General features: G+C 39.3%; 2 protein-coding genes across 7 annotated transcripts in view; one reads left to right on the plus strand and one right to left on the minus strand.

The window, feature by feature from the left end:
- Il16 (interleukin 16) overlaps positions 1–20,672 on the minus strand; it is a 139,928-nt gene that overhangs the window by 49,929 nt on the left and 69,327 nt on the right. The gene's annotated exons all lie outside the window — the stretch shown is intronic.
- The window catches only part of LOC117712450 (uncharacterized), a 30,747-nt gene continuing 11,653 nt past the window's right edge, over positions 1,579–20,672 (plus strand). Inside the window, exons 1-3 of the mRNA XM_076937089.1 lie at positions 1,579–1,989; positions 19,442–19,568; positions 19,818–19,878. Of these exons, the coding sequence (XP_076793204.1) occupies positions 1,987–1,989; positions 19,442–19,568; positions 19,818–19,878 (191 nt within the window). The 5' untranslated portion in view covers positions 1,579–1,986. The remainder of the gene's footprint in view (positions 1,990–19,441; positions 19,569–19,817; positions 19,879–20,672) is intronic.

The raw sequence follows: 20,672 nt of genomic DNA on the forward strand, positions 1-20,672 counted from the left end.
CATGGAATCAAGCATATACCAGACACTGCTAAAGCATATACCAGACACTGCTAAAGCATATACCAGACACTGCTAAAGCATATACCAGACACTGCTAAAGCATATACCAGACACTGCTAAAGCATATACCAGACACTGCTAAAGCATATACCAGACACTGCTAAAGCATATACCAGACACTGCTAAAGTGGCCAAGAACCCAAAACTAATAGTTCCTTGGCCTAGAGGTAAATCTACTACTATTATTTGTCAAAGAAACAGCAATACAATGATTTTTTGTTTGTTTGTCTTTGTTTTTCAAGACAGAGTTTCTCTGTATAGCCTTGGCTGTCCTGGATCTCACTCTGTAGACCAGGCTGGCCTCTAACTCAGAAACCTGCCTGCCTCTGCCTCCCAAGTGCTGAGATTAAAGGCGTGTACCACCACTGCCCGGCTTTTTTTTTTTTTTTGTCAATGATTTATTTATTTATTTTTATGTATATGAGTACACCATTGCTCTCTTCAGACACACCAGAAGAGGGCATCAGACCCCATTGCAGATGGTTGTGAGCCACCATGTGGTTGCTGGGAATTGAACTCAGGACCTCTGGAAGAGCACTCAGTGCTCTTAACCACTGAGCCATCTCTCCAGCCCAATACAATGATTTCTAATGGCATATTGCTTTCCCTGTAGACTAGAATATTGCTCAATCTGCTTATGGTTGTATAGTTACTGTTACTTTTTAAATTACTAATTGCCCAGATTGACTTTTAATCCCTAATTAATATTTTTCACGCTGTATAACTTTTTCAGGGTATATCACAGTCAAAGCCTAGAAGTAGCCAGTTGGTGCAACACAGTCCAATGTGCTGTTGTCTGGTTTTCCCTGTCAGATTGCCATATCTTCTTTGAAACTTGACTCAGGAACCTGATGCTTATTCTTGACAGCCAGAGGAGCTGGCTTTCTGATCTTGCTGAGGTTGGTCTGGGGCTCCAGCTTGTGCTCTGGGAATGCAGACCCTCCTGTGCTCACTAAGTCAGGGCCTTGGCACATGGCCTGTCCATGCCCCCCATCCTTCCATGGGTCTCAGCATTTCAGCACCTTCCCACCACAGCTGTCCCTTCAGGGCTGTGTCCTCTAAGTTGAGCTACAGGGGAAAAACACAAAGTTCTAGCACCCAGAGAGCCTTGGAAACACAGGGACACTCCTAGGCTAGTGGGAGTGTTTGGGTGAGCTCAGTAAGGGGTCAGGGTCCTGTCTGGTGAAAAGCATCTGCAAATTACCTAATTTCAATATGAAGCCAAAAAACAAAACAAAACAAAGAAAAACCAACCAACCAAACAAACAAAAAACTTGTTTTCTAAAGGCTTTATTTAATTGGCAATATTATGGGTACTCTTCCATGTAGAATAGACTGTTCAGTCCACTTCTTGTTTAGTAGTACTCTGTGAAATTATCCACCTGGGCTCCAGTAGGAACCAGGGGAATGCCTGCCTAGTGCTGTGTGCAGAGCATAGACAAGAAGGGAAGTCCTGACTCAGTGAACACAGGGTAACTGCCCACAAAGGGGAGGAGCTGGATGTTAATCAGAGATGAGTTGGAGTGGTAGGTCCTGCCAAGGGCCGGCCTGGAAGAGAAACATTACGCTCCTGGAATTCAGAAACAATTGCTATAAAAATACACATCTCTGCCGATCTCGAAAAGGTGTGCATCCAGACGGGAAGCCTGTGTCAGGAATCACTATGCTGAGTTCCTTTAGCACACTCTAACTCTAAGGGAGGAGCATGCATGTCACTCAAGAGTAACTGGCCAATCAGGGCCTCGAGAAGTACCTGCCAGTCAGAAGATAGGGGTTCTTCCGGGATTCGTGCTTCAGAGCCCCTGCAATGGGGCGGACTTAAGTGATTCTGGCCGCCGTGCTCTGATTGTTGCTGCTGGCTACTGTGAGGAAAGCTCAGACCGGCTCTGAAGTTGCTACAGGGAGAGGATATGGTCACGTCCCACAATGGTAAGGAGCGGGAGCTGTTGAGATGGGTCCTACCCAGGGCTGCGTGGGAACCAGAAGTTAGATGCAGCCACCTGTCCATTCCCTCCCCCATGGTATTAGTCACTTCTGGACCCAGCGGTGGTACCTGAACAACTTCACTCTCGGTGCTGAATCTGCCCAAAGCATCTGAAGCAGGGGCTGTGTGTAGGAACTCCCTTGGCGGGATTTCAATGGCAGACAGGCTTAGTAGTTTCTCTAGTAGGGTCTACAAGCTCTTCTCTTCACATTTAACATTTTGGTTGCGATTCATTTCGAGTTAATTTTGTCAAGGTTGTAAAAGGCATCTCATGCATTGGGTGACTGAAAGCATGTTCTTTCAATATTTCTCCATTTTTAAAAGAAACAAAAAAGGTCAGTTGATTTTAGGACAGCTGAATCTTTAGCCTTTTGGAAAAAATGTTTGAGACAAAAGCTATCTTGTCACCTAGATCCCAGTCTCATGCTCTCCAGGGCAAAGACCCTACTTTCCTTTTCATTAAACTTTCTAAATTATTTACTTAAAGTGTTGTACCACAGGAGAGTTAAAATTCCTCATCTCAGTCATGAAACGAACTGTCCTATGCAGAGAAAGCAAAGTACTTGCATGTGGAGCATGGCTTCTGCCTCCAGACCAGAACAGGAGGAACAGTTTACTGTGTACACTGAAGAGTGAAACCGTATACACAAGAGCTTGCTCACAGACTACAGTTTGAGGAGGCAGCAAGGAGATAGCTTTCTTGCCTTCACTGTAGTTTGCATTATCAGAGGGTACAGATGTTATTAATGTTAAATGATCAATAAATACCTAATCTGGAAAACTTAGGTGTCCATAGAACAAGGCAGTCAAGTGTCTAGTTAAGGAATGAATTAATTAAAAATCAATTCTGTATTTACATAAGCTCAACCAACAGAGAAGGTCTTGACAAACTGGTGTGGCTGTGTCTACTAGGAATATAGTGTACAACTAGAGAGAAAAGGTATGAGTATCACCTGGTTTGATTTAGTACATATGTCTAGTACGTGGAGAATTTTTGTCCATAAAGCCTATTTTATCTTTTAAAAATAATTCTGGAAATTATAATTAAATCATTTAAGCTTACATTATCTTCCTTTTGCTAAATCTCAAACACTGGGATAAACAGCTGAAGTCCCTATGTAACAGATCAGAGCAGGCCTGGCTCTCAGCTTCTCCCAGAATCCTTCAGTTCGTAGTTGTTACAGTAGATGACTGGTAAACCATCCTGGAGCCCAGGGGCAGGGCTGCACATCTCCCAGCTGCTCTTCCTCATGCAGTCCACCCAAATTTGTTACGTGGTATTTTCATCTGTCATTGACCCACATCATTTCTTGTTCTGGCTTTCTTCTCCTCTCCATCCTCCCTTCACCTGGCTCAGGTTCATGTCCACTCTGGACTCTCAGATGTCCCTGCTCTAGCTCCTCTCCCCTGTATCTACAATAAACTTCCTGCTCCACCATATCCAGGAGCAGCCATGTCCCTTCCTTTTTATTTCTTTTTCCTTTCCCCTCCTATTAACCACTCCTTGATTTCACATTCATGGCCACTTCTTGCTTCAGTTGTTGTTACTTCTTGAATTTGACTGAGGTTTGGCTGCTGGACATCCAAAGATACGAGGCAGAGAGGATGCACTGGACATTGAGGATGTAATGAGATGTGGGTGCAAAGGACCCCGTGCCCTGGATGATGAACAGCTGTCCCTAGAAAGTGGAAGATTCTGAGAAGATTAAAAATTTACAAGACTAGGGTTGTGTTTGCCCCTAGAGTGGAAGGGCAGATCAGGGAAGGCCTGTTCTTTCTGACTCGTGTGAGCTCTGGTCGTCCAGTGCCCCGTCCAGCAGGGCATTGAACAGGGTCCAGGGAGATCACCTGAAAGAGAGGATGGAGGACACAGGCGAACACAAAGAAACACAGCTTGTCTATAGGCTGATCAAACCGCTGATTTTACTTTTTTCACACAGGGGTTATAAACACAAAAAGGCAGGATGTGGGGAAGGGGATGATGCAGGAGCGAAGGTGTTCAGGGGGAGTACAGATATCTTCCAGAACAGAGTGTCAGCTGTGTGAAGGTTCAGGGGACAGGTCACTATGACTCCGCCTATGATTCACTTGTCCTTATCTAAGTTGGTACTATCCACCAAGGTCACCTATCTATAAGGTCTATGACTAAAGCCTGGCAACTATCCACCAAAGCTGCTTGTTTACAATGCTTCTAGCCATCTGTTTTAGTGTTTTTCCAGAGACCTGAGACTTTGTGCAAGCAGGCTGACTTAGGCCTATGGCTGACTTTAGGCCTTCAGTGTATAAGCAAAGCTGCCCCTGACACTCCAGAAGGGAAGGTGAGGTTGTTTTATGTTCAAGCTATGAGGTCACACAAATGAGGGATCTGGGCAGGTCTAGAAATTAGGAGCACCTGTGGAAGGTAGCTTGCAGGTTCTTTCCTGGATTGTCCTCTGATACAGTTCTAGGAAGCTGTGAGGGAGGCCTTAAGCTGTGTAAGGCAACAGGAAGAACAGGATAGCTAAGGTATCAATCTGCTGGGACTGGGGTGGACTGTGAACCAGACTGTGGCTGTGTTGGTACATGTGATAGCCTGGGTAGAGGCCATTGGCCTTTGAGTCTTTCTCAATCCTGGGGGGGGGGAGGGGCAGGGGGGAGGAGAAGGTGCTACATCTCTGTACATCTCTGGGCACAGGATGCTGTGTTGCTTATGATATCACTGCCCAGTGTGCATAACAGTCATGCAGTGGGAAGAGGGATTTGAAAATCGAAGATCTGGTTCCTAGTAGTTCCTAATATTGCATCCCATGTTCAGTTTTGCATGATAAAATTTACTAAGATTTTGGAAACTGTTAGAAAGAAGGTGATGAGTATCATCCCTCAGCTCCGTTTGCTTAGAATTCTTGTCCATTTCCTGTACCACCAAGTGCATGTTTCACTGAAATTAAATTTCAGGATGCAAAAGGAGCTTTGAGTTTCACAGGTTTTTCAGGTGTTCATGGGCTTGACAGGAAGAAGACCTTAAAATGTTCTTCAGCATTGTTTTGTGTGTGAGAGCTTCAGCCTCCTTGTCTACATTACAGGTTGAAATAGAAAACAACAGGGAGAAAGCAAAGAATGTTGCTGAAGCCTTCACTTTCAAAGGGTTTTCATAATGTTCTTGTAGTTTGTATGTAGAAAAGAAAAAGTAAATATGAAACATTTTACAGCCCAGCGTTCTTAGATCATTGAGAAGCAAATAGCTATTATAGTATACTGTAAAATCCAGAAAGTTGTTTCATTGGATAGAAACAGAACTTTCTGCCCATGAGTCAGATTGCATGAAAAAGTAAAAATGAGGGCTGGAGAGAGATGTTTCAGCAGTTAAGAGCACTGACTGCTCTTCCAGAGGTCCTGAGTTCAATTTCCAGCAATCACATGGTAACTTACAACCTTCTGTAATGGGATCTAATGCCCTCTTCTGGTGTGTCTAAAGACATATAACTGTACTCACATACATAAGATAAATAAATTAATTTAAAAAATAGTAAAATGAGGTAAAAAAGAGACTGAATTGTTTTTCTTGGAATTTAAATAATGTCAATAAATGATAGTTGAACAAAAATGTAATAGGTTTAGATAAGTGACTCATCTCTTTCTTTTCTTCTGAGTAAATAACCAGAGTTACACTTTGATTTTTGTTGTGGAGAATGTATTTAAACACTTGAGATATTTACACAGCAGTTTCTTTATGTTTAATGCATTATATATACAGTATCAATAACCTATAACATGACATTTGTATTATTATTTGAATGGTTTTTCAAGCATTAGGTTTTTAATAAGCAAGATTTTTTTAAAAAATTAAACATGTAATTTCCTTTTTACTTCCTAATGCAATTTAGTGAAAAATAACACAAGAAAATGATTTGTGTTTGTTTTCTGTATTATATACATATATTTCACATTGCTGAGAGTAAAACTTCTGATTTCAGAGATCTAGACAGGGCCTAGGAATGGGCTTGTTATGAACTCCTATATAATGGTCATCCTCTTCAGAAACATAATGAGAACTGTATCTGTCTAAATCATGCTTTCCTTGTCTTCACTACTTTGCTTTTCTTTGTTCATTATTCTTTCCCTTTTTCTTTGCATTTTCATTTAAGAAATGTTGAATTAATTTCTTTATGGAAACTAGATTCTTCTCTAATGCAGTATGTCAGAACCAGTTTTTCCTCCCTCCACTCCTTCCAGTTACCCCAACCAATCTCTCCTATCTTCATCTCCCCAAGATTCCCCCCCCCCTTCTGTTTTCTCTTTAGAAAAGAGCAGGTTTCCAAGAGAGCAGATTGAAGCAGAACAAAACAAGACAGAAAAGGTATGTTGAAAGCCCTCATTTTGAGGCTGGACACGGCAATGCAATAGGAAGAAAAGAGCATCAAGATCAAGCATAGGAATCAGAGCCATACTTCCTCCCAGTGTTAGAGTTACCACAGATCGCCAAGGTAATTGCCATGACACATAAGCTGAGGACCTGTCTGAGACCCATGCAAGCCCCCTTTTTGCCATTCAAGTCTCTGTGAGGTTCCTGAAAATCTAGGGAGTGTAAGGATTGGGTTCCCTCTGATGTCCAGCTCCTCAAGTTAAACCAAATATTGGTTGTCCACTCAGAAAGTTCATTATTACTTTGGCTCAGCACATTTTGCAGGCAGGAGAGAGTGGGTGGAGGATGTTATAGCTTGTATTGTGTCCAGGATTTTCTTTCTGTGGGGGTGAAGGCCCCAGGCCTGCACTCCCTTGATTTTTACATTTGTTGTGTTGTGTGGAACTTATCCAAAACAAGGTGGCCTTATGGTGAGGTTACAGAGAGCAAAATATTTTTCCCTAGAATCAGCATGAGTTGCTTAGAGACCACCTTGGCTAATATCTCAAGGAAATGTTACCTGTTTCCAATACTGAATGATTGCTGGTTACAAAGATGGCCACATCAGACTATGTCATCCACAAGTAGGTGTGGTGACTAGGGTCACGCTCAGAATTGCCTGAAATTTGAAAGTGCACTAAGTTCCTACACTAACCCTAAATGCCCTCAAATCCCAGGCCTCTGCCTGCACTGTACTCTCTCCCTACATTCCCCCCGCACGTGATCCCTGCCTATCACTTCCTGTTCACTTCAGTCTACCCGCACAGTCTATTTGCCCTTTTCAGAAAGAGGCGCGTGTTCCCTCTATATGCTTTCTCCTAACATAAGCTCTCTGGGTCTGTGGAGGGTAGCTTGATTAAGTTTACCTAAGAGCTGATATCCACTCATCAGGGAATATATACCATTCCCCATCATTCTAGGTCTGGGTTACCTCATTCATGGTGATTTTAGTCTAGTTGCAATCATCAGCCTGTTGTCAGGCATTCATGTCATGTTGTCATAATTTTAGCAGCTGAGTGATACTCTATTGTGCAGATGAACCACCTTTTGTTTATCCATTTTGTTTATCTTCAGCTGTGGGACATTTAAGTTTTTCTTACCTTCGGGCTAGTACAAGGTAAGCTGCCATGAACATTGTTGAGGATGTATTGTTGTGGTTTTGTGCTGGGAGCCTCCCGGCCTGGAGAGGTTAGAGGCAGGGCACAGAGTAGGACTCTGGTGATGCCTTTAAAGTCTGATGGTCTCAGGGATTTCTGGCTCTCTGGCCTGTACTGAAATGCTGATGATAACTTCTAAAAAGTCCTAAAAAATTTCTTGCTCCTTCTGAGGGTAAGAGGCTTAGGTGATTGACACTTGTAGCCTGACAGCTGAGGGTTAGGCAATGTGGCCTTTGTTCTAACTCAGCAGGAATCCACTGGGCTCTAACTTTCGCCTGCTAGTCAGAAGTCAGAGGAAGAAAAGGACACTTAAAAAAGTAGTTACAACATTTATTACTAAGTTGTAAAAAGTTTCCTACGAAAGGTATCTAAGGGGGAAAAGCGGAAGGATCCTACACAGAGAAAAGGAAAAATTCTATTCTGTGTTTCCATTCTATCTCATCTCTTTGTCCTCAGTACTTATACATCTTTCAGAATACATGATCACATGTTACAAAGTTCATCACAAGTTCACACCAAAAATCAAATTATAAATTGAAACAGAAGTTTACAACAGAGAATGTTTACATGCATATCCATTAGGAGTAATTATCTGGCTAAACATCCATCACCTGTCTAGCTCCACAAGTTCACTAAAGGTTTAAAACTATAACTAAGTTTTTAATGGAGTTTTGTACAGATAAACCAAGGCAATATTTTATCTTCTGTCCTAGCACCTATAATAAATTGTTAGTTCCCTTTTAATGACCTTTGGTTAATTGTTTTTCAACCTCTTGGAATGTGCTCTGAGTAGGAGAAAGTCTGGTTACTGTCTAAGAACAATTAACTGGTGACACTTGGGAGACTGGCAGAGTTCTCATTTCAGCTTTGACTATCAGAAAAGGACTTAATAGCAGTCCCACTGTAAAAGAGCTTAATAATAATCATTGATATGATTCTAGGAATTCTTATAGGATCATCATTAAGACTTAAGAAGTTATCTATTTGTTTATATAGCATCACCATAAGACAGTACATCTTCATGGATTTGCACAGATCTGCTCCAAAGGGGTGTGCTATTGCTTAGTGATTGTTACATATGTTTAATAATAATAGGAAAAACATATTAATAGCAGGAATCTTTCCTAAAATAAGTCCCTTACAGCCTTGCTGAATAAGGGCTCACTTGTTGCAGATTGTATAATAATCCAAGGCAAGCCATTTCAGGATGATCACCTGCTAATTATTAGCTTGTCCCATTATGGCTCCTGACAGTTTTGTTGAGGTGTAACTTTTGCATATATGCCCAGGACTGATAGAGCTGGGTCTTGAGGGAGATGGCTTCCCAGTTTCCAGAGGATTCATGATATTGATTTTCATATTCACTATATTAGTTTGCATTCCTATAAGCAGTATAGGGTGAAACACTTGCTCTATATTCTTGCTAATATGAAAAGTCACTAGTGTTATTCATTGTAAGCATTCTTACATATGTTATATGGAATTACAAAATAGTTTTCATTTGCATTTTCATAATGGCTAAGGATGGTGAACCTTTCTTTAAGTGTTTCTCAGCCATTTGAGATTGTCTGTTGAGAATTCTCTGTTTAAACCTGTACCCTATTTTTTTTTTTAACTAGAATTTTTGATTTTAGAATACCTACTTGTGTGAGGTCTCTATATATTTTTGTATATCATGATTCTATCAGATGTCGATATGGTAAAGATACTTTTCTCATTCCTTAGGCTGTGTCTTTTTTCAATTGACTGGGCTTTTGACTTAGAGAAACATCACTGTTTTATGAGGTCCAATTTATGAATTGTTGATCTTAGTTCCTGAACGATTAGTGTCCTGTTCAGAAGGCTGTCTTCTGGGAGAGTACATTGAGGGATTTTCACCCCTTTCCCTTCTGTCAAGTTCAATGTGTCTGTTATTATTTTAAGTCTTTAGTCCACTTGGATAAGAGTTTTGTGCAGGGGAAAGAATATAATTTTTTTTTTAAATTTCTTCTTCGTTTAGAGCTACAGTTTAATAAGCACCCCTTTGCCGAGCCAAATGTTGCCCTGGATGGGGCAGGTTGCCATGGTTCCTGCCCCTGAGACAGACCACTGGCCTGAGCCTCCTCCAGTGATGTGGCTATTGTGGGGGCATACGTAAGGCTTATTTGTGTAATAATGTACAAATTTTCTGGACTCTTCCCTTCAGAGGAATGTCCTTCCTGTGAGTGTTAATGACTCCATGATGGTGAGAAACTGCAGGTTTCCAGGAGCTGAGGATGTGGCTGTGTCTTAGGCTAACGGTCAACACTAGGAACTTCAGAACAGACCTAAGCTTAAGGGAAAGAGCTCTAAATACATGAGTTTGAAAATATACAATTTCCCAACTATGTAAAAAATAAGGAGGCAATGTACATTACATGAGGAGCTTCTTCTCCAATCCAAATGAACAAAGGCAGCTAAGCTAAGAGCCAGCTTGTCAGAAAGATTCACAGGCAGGGAGATAAAAAGGCAGGCACATTCCTGAGTTCAAGGCCAGTCTGGGACACGGGAAGCCCAGGAACAGGAATGATAAAAATGGTAATTTCAGGACAGGATCCAGTCCAACTAGCTTATGCTTAACAAGGGCAGACAGATCCCTCAAATCTTTGCTCTCTCTCTCTCTCTCTCTCTCTCTCTCTCTCTCTCTCTCTCTCTCTCTCTCTCTCTCATTTTGTTTTTTTGAGACCGGGTTTCCTCTGTGTAGCCCTGGCTGTCCTGGAACTCACTCTGTAGACTAGGCTGGCCTTGAACTCAGAAATCCGCTTGCCTCTGCCTCCCAAGTGCTGGCATTAAAGGTGTGCCCCACCACTGCCAGGCAAATCTTTGCATTTTTAAGAAAAAAAAATTATGTTTGTTGTTTTCTAAAAATGGATGGGATTGGATTGTGGGATGGTGATTCCTGAGATACTCAAAGGAAACCTGGAGTAAATAATTGAATTGATATGTAAAATAAAAGACTGGAGCTGTGACTCATCATCTGAAGGAGATGATGAGTCACGGTTTCTTCCTAAAACTTTTAGGATGAAAAGAAAGAAGTGCATGGAGAACTGACACAAACACACACATAAACAGATTCAACACACACACACACACACACACACACACACACACACACGGAGAGAGATGGGAGATGAGGGTGAGGGAAGGATCCAGACACACACAATCTGGAGAACATGGACAGAAAGATCTCTTATACTAACAAAAGCAGGATATGGGCAGAGAGATCTCTTAGAATATCAAGAAATGAGAACATAGACAGAGAGCTTTCATAAACAAAACAGAACATAGAGAGAAGCAGACTGGAAAAGCTGTATCAATCAGAACACAGGTCATCAGCCTGAATCCACAGTTTGACTTCTAGTCATTCTTTTTGCTGTTCCCAGACCCCTCTTTTCTCAGAACCTCTCTTAGAGCCAAGGCTGTTCCCTGTCACTTCTTGTTTAAGGTGCTGTGTTTTTCTTAGCGTGTCTAGGTGGATTCCTTCGAAAACACCAGGTGTCTATATGAGGTTGGAATTGTCTCTGAGTCTTCAACTCTATTCCATTGATCAACCTGTGTGTTTGTATATCAATACCACACAGTTATTATTGTTCCTGATCGATTTATCTTTTGAGGGTCTTAATTAATTGAAAACTAAAAAACAAAACAAAACAAAACAAAAAACAAATCAATAACCCTCCCCTATGCCTCCTATATCAAAATGACTTATAGACAAAGGAAAAAAATCAGAGAAAAAGTAATAGATAACAAGTAAAAATGATATATGTAACAGTAATTTAAAAAAGCAAGTGAAAGATTTGTGTGTTGAAAAGTTTTATTATTTGAAGAAACTGAAGAAAATATAAGAAAGTAGGAAAATAATCTCATACTCATGGATTGGTTGGACTAACACAAAAAAAATAAATATCTTCCCAAAAGAATTCCACAAATTCAATAGAAACCCATCTAAATTAAAAAAAAAAAAAAAAAGAGTTTATAGACCTTGAAATTACAATTTCCAGCTTTCAGGTCAAAAACCCAAGAGAGCTAAAGCAATCTGGATTTATAAGCCTCTAAATTCTACCTCTTTATTTTCTGCTTTCTCCCTGGAGATCTCTGTCTATAATCTGCTTTCTTGCTAGTCTAAATGATCTGTCTGTCCATGTGCTGTTTTTTTGTTATTTTAAGAGGTCTCTCTGTCCATATTCTGCTCTGTGTGTGTGTGTGTGTGCGCGCACACAAGCGCTGGATGACAGTCATCCAAGTAGTTCTTTCTTATTATCCAACATTTACTTCATGTTTCCTTTTGAGTATCTGAGCATCCCTTGATCCAAGCCCTTTGATTCTTAAGAGACTGCAGGCATAGAGCTTGTGTTAACCTTGCAAAATAATTCAGACATCCAGCTGCCTTTGTTATGCACACAAGATAAGCTAGTTAGATAGGACCCTGCCCTGAACCTTGAAACCAGGAATAGGCCTTGCTCTTTATCTCCTTTCTTTTGTATCTTTCTTTCAAGCTGGCTCACAAGTAGCTCCCTGTGTTTTTATAGATTCCTAAAGAAACCCCTCTTAGCAGGGCAGTGGTGGTGCACGCCTTTAATCCCAGCACTTGGGAGGCAGAGGCAGGCAGATTTCTGAGTTTGAGGCCAGCCTGGTCTACACAGTGAGTTCCAGGACAGCCAGAGCTGTACAGAGAAACCCTGTCTCGAAAAAACAAAACAGAAACCCCTCTTATAATTCATATTGCATTTTTTTGCATAGATGAGAAATTATATATTTTTAAACTCCTGTATTTAGAGATTCTTTCCATAGCCTTAAGGACTGTCCTGAAGATTCCAATGTTTACCCTTTTGTAGAGACCTAGCCACACCCTCAACTCCTGGACTCTTGCTGGGTTTTGTTGTTGTTGTTGTTGTTTTGGTTTGGGTTTTTTTTTTGGTTTTTTTTTTTGGTTTTTTTTTTTTTGTTTTTTTTTTTGTTTTTTTTGGTTTTTCGAGACTCTTGCTGTTCTTAACCATCATGGAGTCACTAACTTTAAGAGGGGGGAAAATTCCTTTGAAGGAAAGAGTCCTCTACTACTAGTGAGTCCAGAAAGAATGTTCATTGTTACACAAAGAAGCCTTACTTATGGCCAGTGCAGCCATCAATATTCCTGGAGTCTGACACCAGTAGCCAGTGCCAGGAGTAGGAACCATGTAACTCTGTCCCCACCAGGTCCACACTTTGCTTAGCAAAGTGGTGCTTGTTCAATTATAGCTCTAAGTGGAAAAGAATCCAAATAGATGTATATTCTTGACCCTACACAAAACTCATATCCAAGTGGATTAAAGGCTTAAAATAAAACCAGATGCAGTGAACCTGAGAGAAGAGTAAGGGGAGAACCTTCCTGAAGTCACTGTCACAGGAAGAGGCAGCCTTCTGAACACTAATAGTGCAGGCACTAGGATCAACAATTCATACATTGGGTCTCATGAAACAGTTATTATGTTTCTGTAAGGCAAAAGTTCAGCCAATTGGACGAAGTGGCAGCCAAAGGAAAGAGAAAAGTATTTTTACAATATCCACATCTGATAGATTTGTGATATACAAAAATATACACACAGCACAGATATACATCACACTGCACACACATGCATACACACACAAAAGATAAAATGGGGAAGATGGTAAATTTTGTGTTATCTATAAGTACATCACAAGGAATGAGGGGTGGGCATTACACCTTGCCCTCATCACAGAGCCTCACTCCCAGGCTAGGAACTTCTCTCTCTCTCTCTCTCTCTCTCTCTCTCTCTCTCTCTCTCTCTCTCTCTCTCTCTCGTGTCTGTGTGACTGTGTGTCTATGTATTTGTATGCAGAAAGCATTCAGACATCATGAGAAAAGCTGCTTTCAGAGTAAAGGCTAGAGCAGTAGACTGAGCAAAAACACTGTCTTTTGTTATTGACATGTTTCATGGCCATTTGAACACAAAAATAAGAGATGTCTGAGAAAAGTTGGTGCAGGCATCTAGCCCATGAGAGACAAGAAGAAGTGAGGGGTCTGCTCCATAGGAGTTACCATGTGAAGCTTTGCTTTGACTGTCAGGAGAAAGAACATCTTTCACCTGTCACAGCTCCACAGGTTCACTGAAGATTGAAAACCATAACTAAGTTATTAGTGAAGTTTTGTATAGATAAACCCAGTCAATAGTTTATCTTCTGTCCTAGCACCTATAATAAACCGTTAGTTCCCTTTTTATGACCTTTGGTTAATTGTTTTACAACCTCTTGGAATGTGCTCTGAGTAGGAGAAAGTCTGGTTACTATCGAAGAACAATTAACTGGTGATGCATGGGAGACTGGCAGAGTTCTTATTGCAGTTTTGACTATCAGATATTAGCAGTCCCACTATAAAAGAGCTTAATAATCATTGATATAATTTTAGGAATTCTTATAGGGTCACCATTAAGACTGAAGTCATCTATTTGTTTATATAGCATCACTACAAGATATACAAGACAGTATATCTTCGTAGATCTGCAAAGAGCTGTTCAAAAGGAGTGGGCTAATACCTAGTTATTGTTATATATGTTTAATAATAATGGGAAAAGCATATTAATAGCAGGAATCTTTCCTAAAATAAATTCTTTTGGGCCTTGCCTATGAAAGCAAATCAGTCTCCAATTATATTCCAAAGCAGACCATCTCAGGAAGATCACCTGCTGGTTATTAGTTTATCCTGTGATGATGGCTCCTGACACTCTTTCTCCACATCCTCTGCAGCATCTGCTGTCACCTGAATTTTTGATGTTAGCCATTTTGATTGTTGTGTGGTAGAATCTCAGGTTTGTTTTGATTTGCATTTCCCTGATGACTAAGGATGTTGAACATTTCTTTAGGTTCTTCTTGGTCATTTGAGATTTCTCAGTTGAAAATTCTTTGTTTACCTCTGTACAGTACTTTTTAAATAGGGTTATTTGGTTCTTTAGAGTCTAACTTCTTGAGTTCTTTGTATATTCTGGATATTATCCCTTTATCGAATGTAGGGTTGGCAAAGATCTTTTCCCAGTCAGTTAGTTGGTTGCCATTTTGTCCTATTGACAGTGTCCTCTGCCTTACAGAAGCTTTTCAATTTTATGATTTCCTGTTTGTCAATAGTTGATGTTAGATCCTGAGTCACTGGCGTTCTGTTCATAGAATTTTCCCCTTTGATTTCTTTCTTCAGAAACTCTAAGTTCTTGTCATACATGTCTCTCTTACTTGGTTAGAGTCACACCAAGATATTTTTTATATTCGTGATGACTGTGAAGGTTGTTGTTTCCCTAATTTCTTTCTCAGTCCATTTATCCTTTGTGTAGAGGAAGGTTACCGATTTGTTTGATTTAATTTTATATCCAGCCACTTTGCTGAAGTTGCTTATCAGCTGTAGGAGTTCTTCTTTCTTTTACCTAACCTCGTTTTTTCCTGTGGATTGTAAGTTATCTTTATTATTATTATCATTATTATCATTTTTATTTTTTTTACAGTCCAGTCATTGCCCCATTCCTACAGTTCTTCATCCCATGCCTTCTCCACGCTGTCTCCAAGAGGATTTCTTTTCCCCTTTCCTTTGGTAAGACCTTCCGACTCCTTGGGGCCTCAAGTATCTGGAGGCTTAGGTGCCTCTTCTCCCACTGAGGCCAGTTCAGGTTGTCCTTTGCTGTCTCATGAGATGATCCTGTGGTTTATTTCTGAGAGTTTTATTTATAAGGTGGATTAAATTTTCTGATTTTCCTGTGTTGAGCCATCACTACATCTCTGGATGAAGCCTAGTTGATCAGTGTGCATGGTATTTTTGATGTGTTTTTGAAGGCAGTTTGCAAGTATTTAATCAAATATGTTTGCATATTTGTTCATGAAAGATATTTCTCTTTCTTTTTTGAGACTGTAGGTACTTTAATGTAAATGTGACTGTGGCTTCATAAAAGAAATTGAGTAACATTCTTTCTGTTTCTCTTTTGTAGACTACTGTGTTAAGCATTGGCTTTAAGTCTCCTTTCAAAATCTTGTTGAATTCTGCCAACTTAGCTATCCAGCTGTGTCATGTTTAGTTCAAATTCTGTAATGACAGCTTTTATTTCACTAGTTATTTGTCTAATTAAATTATCTATATTATCTTGATTTGATATTGGATATTGAAACTGATTGAAACAATTATATATTTATTTTGTCCTTCAATTTCTGTCTTTCTTTTTCTATTCAGATTTGGTGGAGTACAAAATTTTAAAATATGTCTTTCTGGTTATTGGGATTTCCCCATTGCCTTTTGTTATGTGTCCCTGAAAGACCCCCCATCCCCCCCACCCCACCCCCGCAAGGGGACCCTCACCCAAGTCCAGACCTGCACGAACCCAAGGACACACGAGAGACCTTCTTGATGCAATTGCAGAGGTGGTTTAATGACGAGAGCCCTCGGGCCGGAACATATCTCACGCAGGAGATAGAGGTTCCGACCCAGAACTCAGGAAACTTGGGATATTTATGGGTAGGGGTTGGGGAGAGCAGGAAAATTTGGCATGGTTACATATGATTGGATATTTCAAACATCAGCAACTTGCAGAAGCGGCTACGTGTGAGCTGGCAGGATGACTAGTTATTTTTGACCATGAAACCTTGGACTTCTCAAAAAGGGGGAGAGAAAAGTAAACACCAGATAGCCCACTACTCACTTGGGCTTGTTTGGACTTGTCTGGGCACGTCCTTGCATGCCTTTTCATTTTTGGTCACCTTGCCCCTGGAGGGACTTAATATTTTATTATTACTATATTTAACACATTGTTGGTGGTCTTTGCTGACCATGAATTTTTGTTATTGTTACAATGCTGCTTTCAAATTTTGTTCTCACACCCCTTCCCATTTCTCAGTTGATTATTTTAGATAATCTCTTCCTCCATTAAGAGCTTATTTATTTTGTTGATTTTTCTGCAAAGAACTGTCTTTCTTTCTCTCTCTCTCTCTCTCTCTCTCTCTCTCTCTCTCTCTCTTTCTCTCTCTCATCAGTTGTATAGTTTCTTGCTATCTTGTCCTTTGTGTACGCTTACTACTTTTTTTTCTACAGCTTTCAGGTGTGGTGTTATTTTACCAGCATGAGATCTCTCCAGTTATTTATGTGACACTTATTGTTATGAACTATTCTCTTATTACGACTTGTTTCCTATCAGTTTGTTTTGGGTGTGTCTTCTATTTGATTGAATTGTAGAAAGTCTTTAATTTCTTTATTTCTGTCTTGACATTTTTTTTTTCTTTTTGGTTTTTTTGAGACAGGGTTTCTCTGTGTAGCCCTGGCTGTCCTGGAACTCACTCTGTAGACCAGGCTGGCCTCAAACTCAGAAATCCTCCTGCCTCTGCCTCCCAAGTGCTGAGATTAAAGGCGTGCGCCATTGACTTTTTTTTTTAATAGTAGAAAGTTGTTCAGTTTCAAAGGGTCTGTAAGTTTTGGTTGTTTCTATTATTGATGTGCAGCTTTTATCATGAGTGGCTGATAATGCAGGGTGGTTATTTAGATTTTCTTGTATCTATTGAGACTTGTTTTATATTCAATTATTTGGCCAGTTTTGGAGGTGCTGAGAAAAAATGTACATTCTTTTGGTTTTGGATGAGATGTTCTATAAATATCTGTGAGGTTTCTTTGTTTTTTCACATCAGTCAGCTGTAGTATTTCTCCGGAACCTCTCTGAAGATCTATTCAAGGAGCCTGAAAAACTTAGTCAGAAAAGTTGATATTCTAAGGGAGTTCTTGCCACTGATTGTTATGACAAATATTTTTGGCTTTTTAGTAATGCTGTAGTTTTGCTCAATACAACTATCTCATGCATAATTTAAACTGGAGTATTATTTTTATTTATCAAGCTTTGAGTGTGCAATAAATGAACTATATTCCTTTCTTTTCATCCTCTAAGCTAATCTGGCTACTTCCTAGTCAAAATACTAGTGATGCTTGCATTTTAGTATTGATCTGACTCTCTAGGCTTGAAGAGTTTTCTCACAAGGTCTCATGGACCCTCCTTATACTGAATCCCCACTCCCATTTTCTTTCCCCATCCCACAGCTGAGAGGGAATTCTGCTTATTCTCTCACCTACTCAGTCAGTGGCTTATTAGCTTTTATTGACAAATCAGAGAATAAACATGAAGCAATACTTATAAAACATTGAGTCAGGAGATACTTAAATAATGATTACAATCAGAAATGGCAGCACAGAAATCAGTGTTTAAATAACACAGTGATAACCTTAGTACAGTGCATAATATCATTATGGCTAAATTTTTGCTATCGTAATGTTTTTCTGTTTTTAGTTTTGTTCTTTCTGTGTTTGTTTTAGAAGACAATGATTGTCTCTATAGCTTTGGCTCTCCTGCAAGTAGGGTGGATACCTACAAGCCTCCGAATTAGAGATCCATCTGAGTCTATCTCCAAAGTAATATGATTGTTTACATGTGGGCCAACATACCTGGCTTTTTTTGGTTGTTGTTTTTGTATTATTAGCTGATGTTGTTTTATATTATCAGCTGACAATATAGGTTTTTTGTATATGTCAAGCATACGCTGTTATGCTGAGCTTCACCCATATCTTGCATTTTTAAATTTGACAGAGAATATCACTCTGTTTTCCAGAAGTCATGTACTGATGACAGTGATACTGCCTAATCCTGCTGAATCACTGGATTGTAGGTGCATGGCAGACTTCCTACCTGTTGTGTTGGTTTTGAAGTAATGTTGGAATACATATGAGTATTTTGCCTGTATGCATGAATTTGCATCTCATGTGTGCCTGGTCCTTCAACATCAATCAATGGAGAGAACCTTAAAGCAATTCCACTAAAATCAGGTACAAGACAAGGCTGCCTACTCCCTCCCTATGTATTCAATATAAACATTTACATTATAGCAAAAGCAATAAAAGAACTAAAAGAGATCAAGGGAATACAAATTGGAAAGGAAGAAGTCAAAGTAGTGCCATTTGTACATGATAAGATACTATACGTAAGTGACCCCCAAAATTCTACCATAGAATTCCTGCAATTGATATACACCTTCAGCCAAGTAGCTGGAGAAACAAACAAACAAACAAGAAAAACCAACTCAAAGAAATCAGTAGCCGTCCCTTATTCAAATGATAATTGGGCTGAGAAGTAAATAAGGGGAAAAACATACTTTACAATAGCCACAAATTATATAATATATTTTGGTATAACTCTAACCAAGCAAGTGAATGATCTGTACAAAAAGAACTTCAGCCAGGCAGTGGTGGTGCACGCCTTTAATCCCAGCACTTGGGAGGCAGAGGCAGGCGGATTTCTGAGTTCAAGGCCAGCCTGGTCTACAGAGTGAGTTCCAGGACAGCCAAGGCTATACAGAGAAACCCTGTCTTGAAAAACCAAAAAACAAAACAAACAAACAAACAAAAAAAGAAAACAAAACTTCAAATCCTGAAGGAAGAAATTGGAGATTTAAAATGATGGAAAGATCTTCCATACTCATGTATAGATAGGATTCTTATAGCAAAAAAATAACTATCTGACAAATAGTTCTTTACTTTTTGTAGTTAGTAATTATTCATACAATATCTATGATGTGTGCTTAGTACTTTTGATCTGTTTGCTCTTTATATCTGTTAGTTGGTCTTTTTCTTGCAAATGTATATCCTATTCAAAAGAAAGAAATGAGAGATATGAACCTTTTAATTCACTTTCCTTCTAAAATGGCTTGGTGATTACATTATAACTTCTGTGTCAAGAAGTAACTGGAGGAAAAGTGGGAATAATTTGAATACAAATTATTGAAATATATGTTGAATATATGAGCACCATGCTTTCTTTTATACACATGTATGGGATGTTTTAGGATGCAGTGACATATGAGGATGTTCATGTAAACTTTACTCGGGAAGAATGGGCTTTGCTGGATCCTTCCCAGAAGAATCTCTACAAAGAAGTGATGCTGGAGACCTACAGGAACCTCACTGCTATAGGTAAGACTGTTAATGTTGTTTTCCTTTTTAAAATCAGAAAACAACTGGTTTTTTGGTTTGTATGTTTATTTGTTTGTCTTTTTGCTTGTTTCTTTTGTTGTTGTTGATACTCTTCTATAATTTCAGTTGAGAAGGAGGAAGAATGAGGTGAATGAATCAGACATGGTTGTAAGGTTCACGGAAGATAGTACTTTAAATTTTGCCTAAATTCCAATAATATATCATATATTTTTTGGTACTATGTTTCAGGCTATTATTGGGAAGACCACAGTTATGAAAAGAATTCTCAAAATTCTAGAAGACATGGAAGGTAATTTTTATTTACATGGTGATCCAAATATGCCTCTGAAGAAGTTTTTATGTGTTGTGTTCTTGATGTTTTAGTTAAAAACAACAGTGTAAATAAGCAGAACTTTAAGGATATTGAGTATTTAATTTAACAAATGCATGTACCTCTATGACAGGTATTCTATTTCCGTTTGCAGTGCATTCTTTAATATAGAATACATGGAAACAGTGCCTTAACCGATAGTACTATTTCAAGTACAGCCCCCACTGACACTAAAATGCAGATCTGCCAGTCTGTTTAATCTTAATACCTCTGAGATATTACAAAAAAAGTGTACACTTTGAATGTATAATGTGTATATATCCAAAACCTTCTCATAAGCAAATAGTGCACAATAAAGCAGACATTACTCATGTACGTGTAGTAAGATGGTTAAGTTTCATGATAGTGGAAGTTCATAAGGGTTGAGAAAATTGCATAGAAAACTTAATGTAAATACCACACATGTCTCTGGAGAGCAAAAATTCAAACTGTGTGAATGCAATACGCATACCCTTTATTTGTTATTCTACCTTTAATAGGTTTATTGTAAGGCACACACATCTCTGTCTGTCTATCTATCTATCTATCTATCTATCTATCTATCTATCTAAATTTTATATAGAGGATGCAGGTCCCAATTATTTAAAGATATTGACAGAAAACCTGGACTTCTTTCTCTCTCTCCCAGAACATTTAGAGTATACTTTGAGTAGATTTGTTGAACTTGATATGATTTTACAGTTAATTGATTTTCCTATTTTATTGGGAGTAAA

The sequence above is a fragment of the Arvicanthis niloticus genome, chromosome 1 (assembly GCF_011762505.2).
Source record: "Arvicanthis niloticus isolate mArvNil1 chromosome 1, mArvNil1.pat.X, whole genome shotgun sequence".
Taxonomy (NCBI): Eukaryota; Metazoa; Chordata; class Mammalia; order Rodentia; family Muridae; genus Arvicanthis; species Arvicanthis niloticus.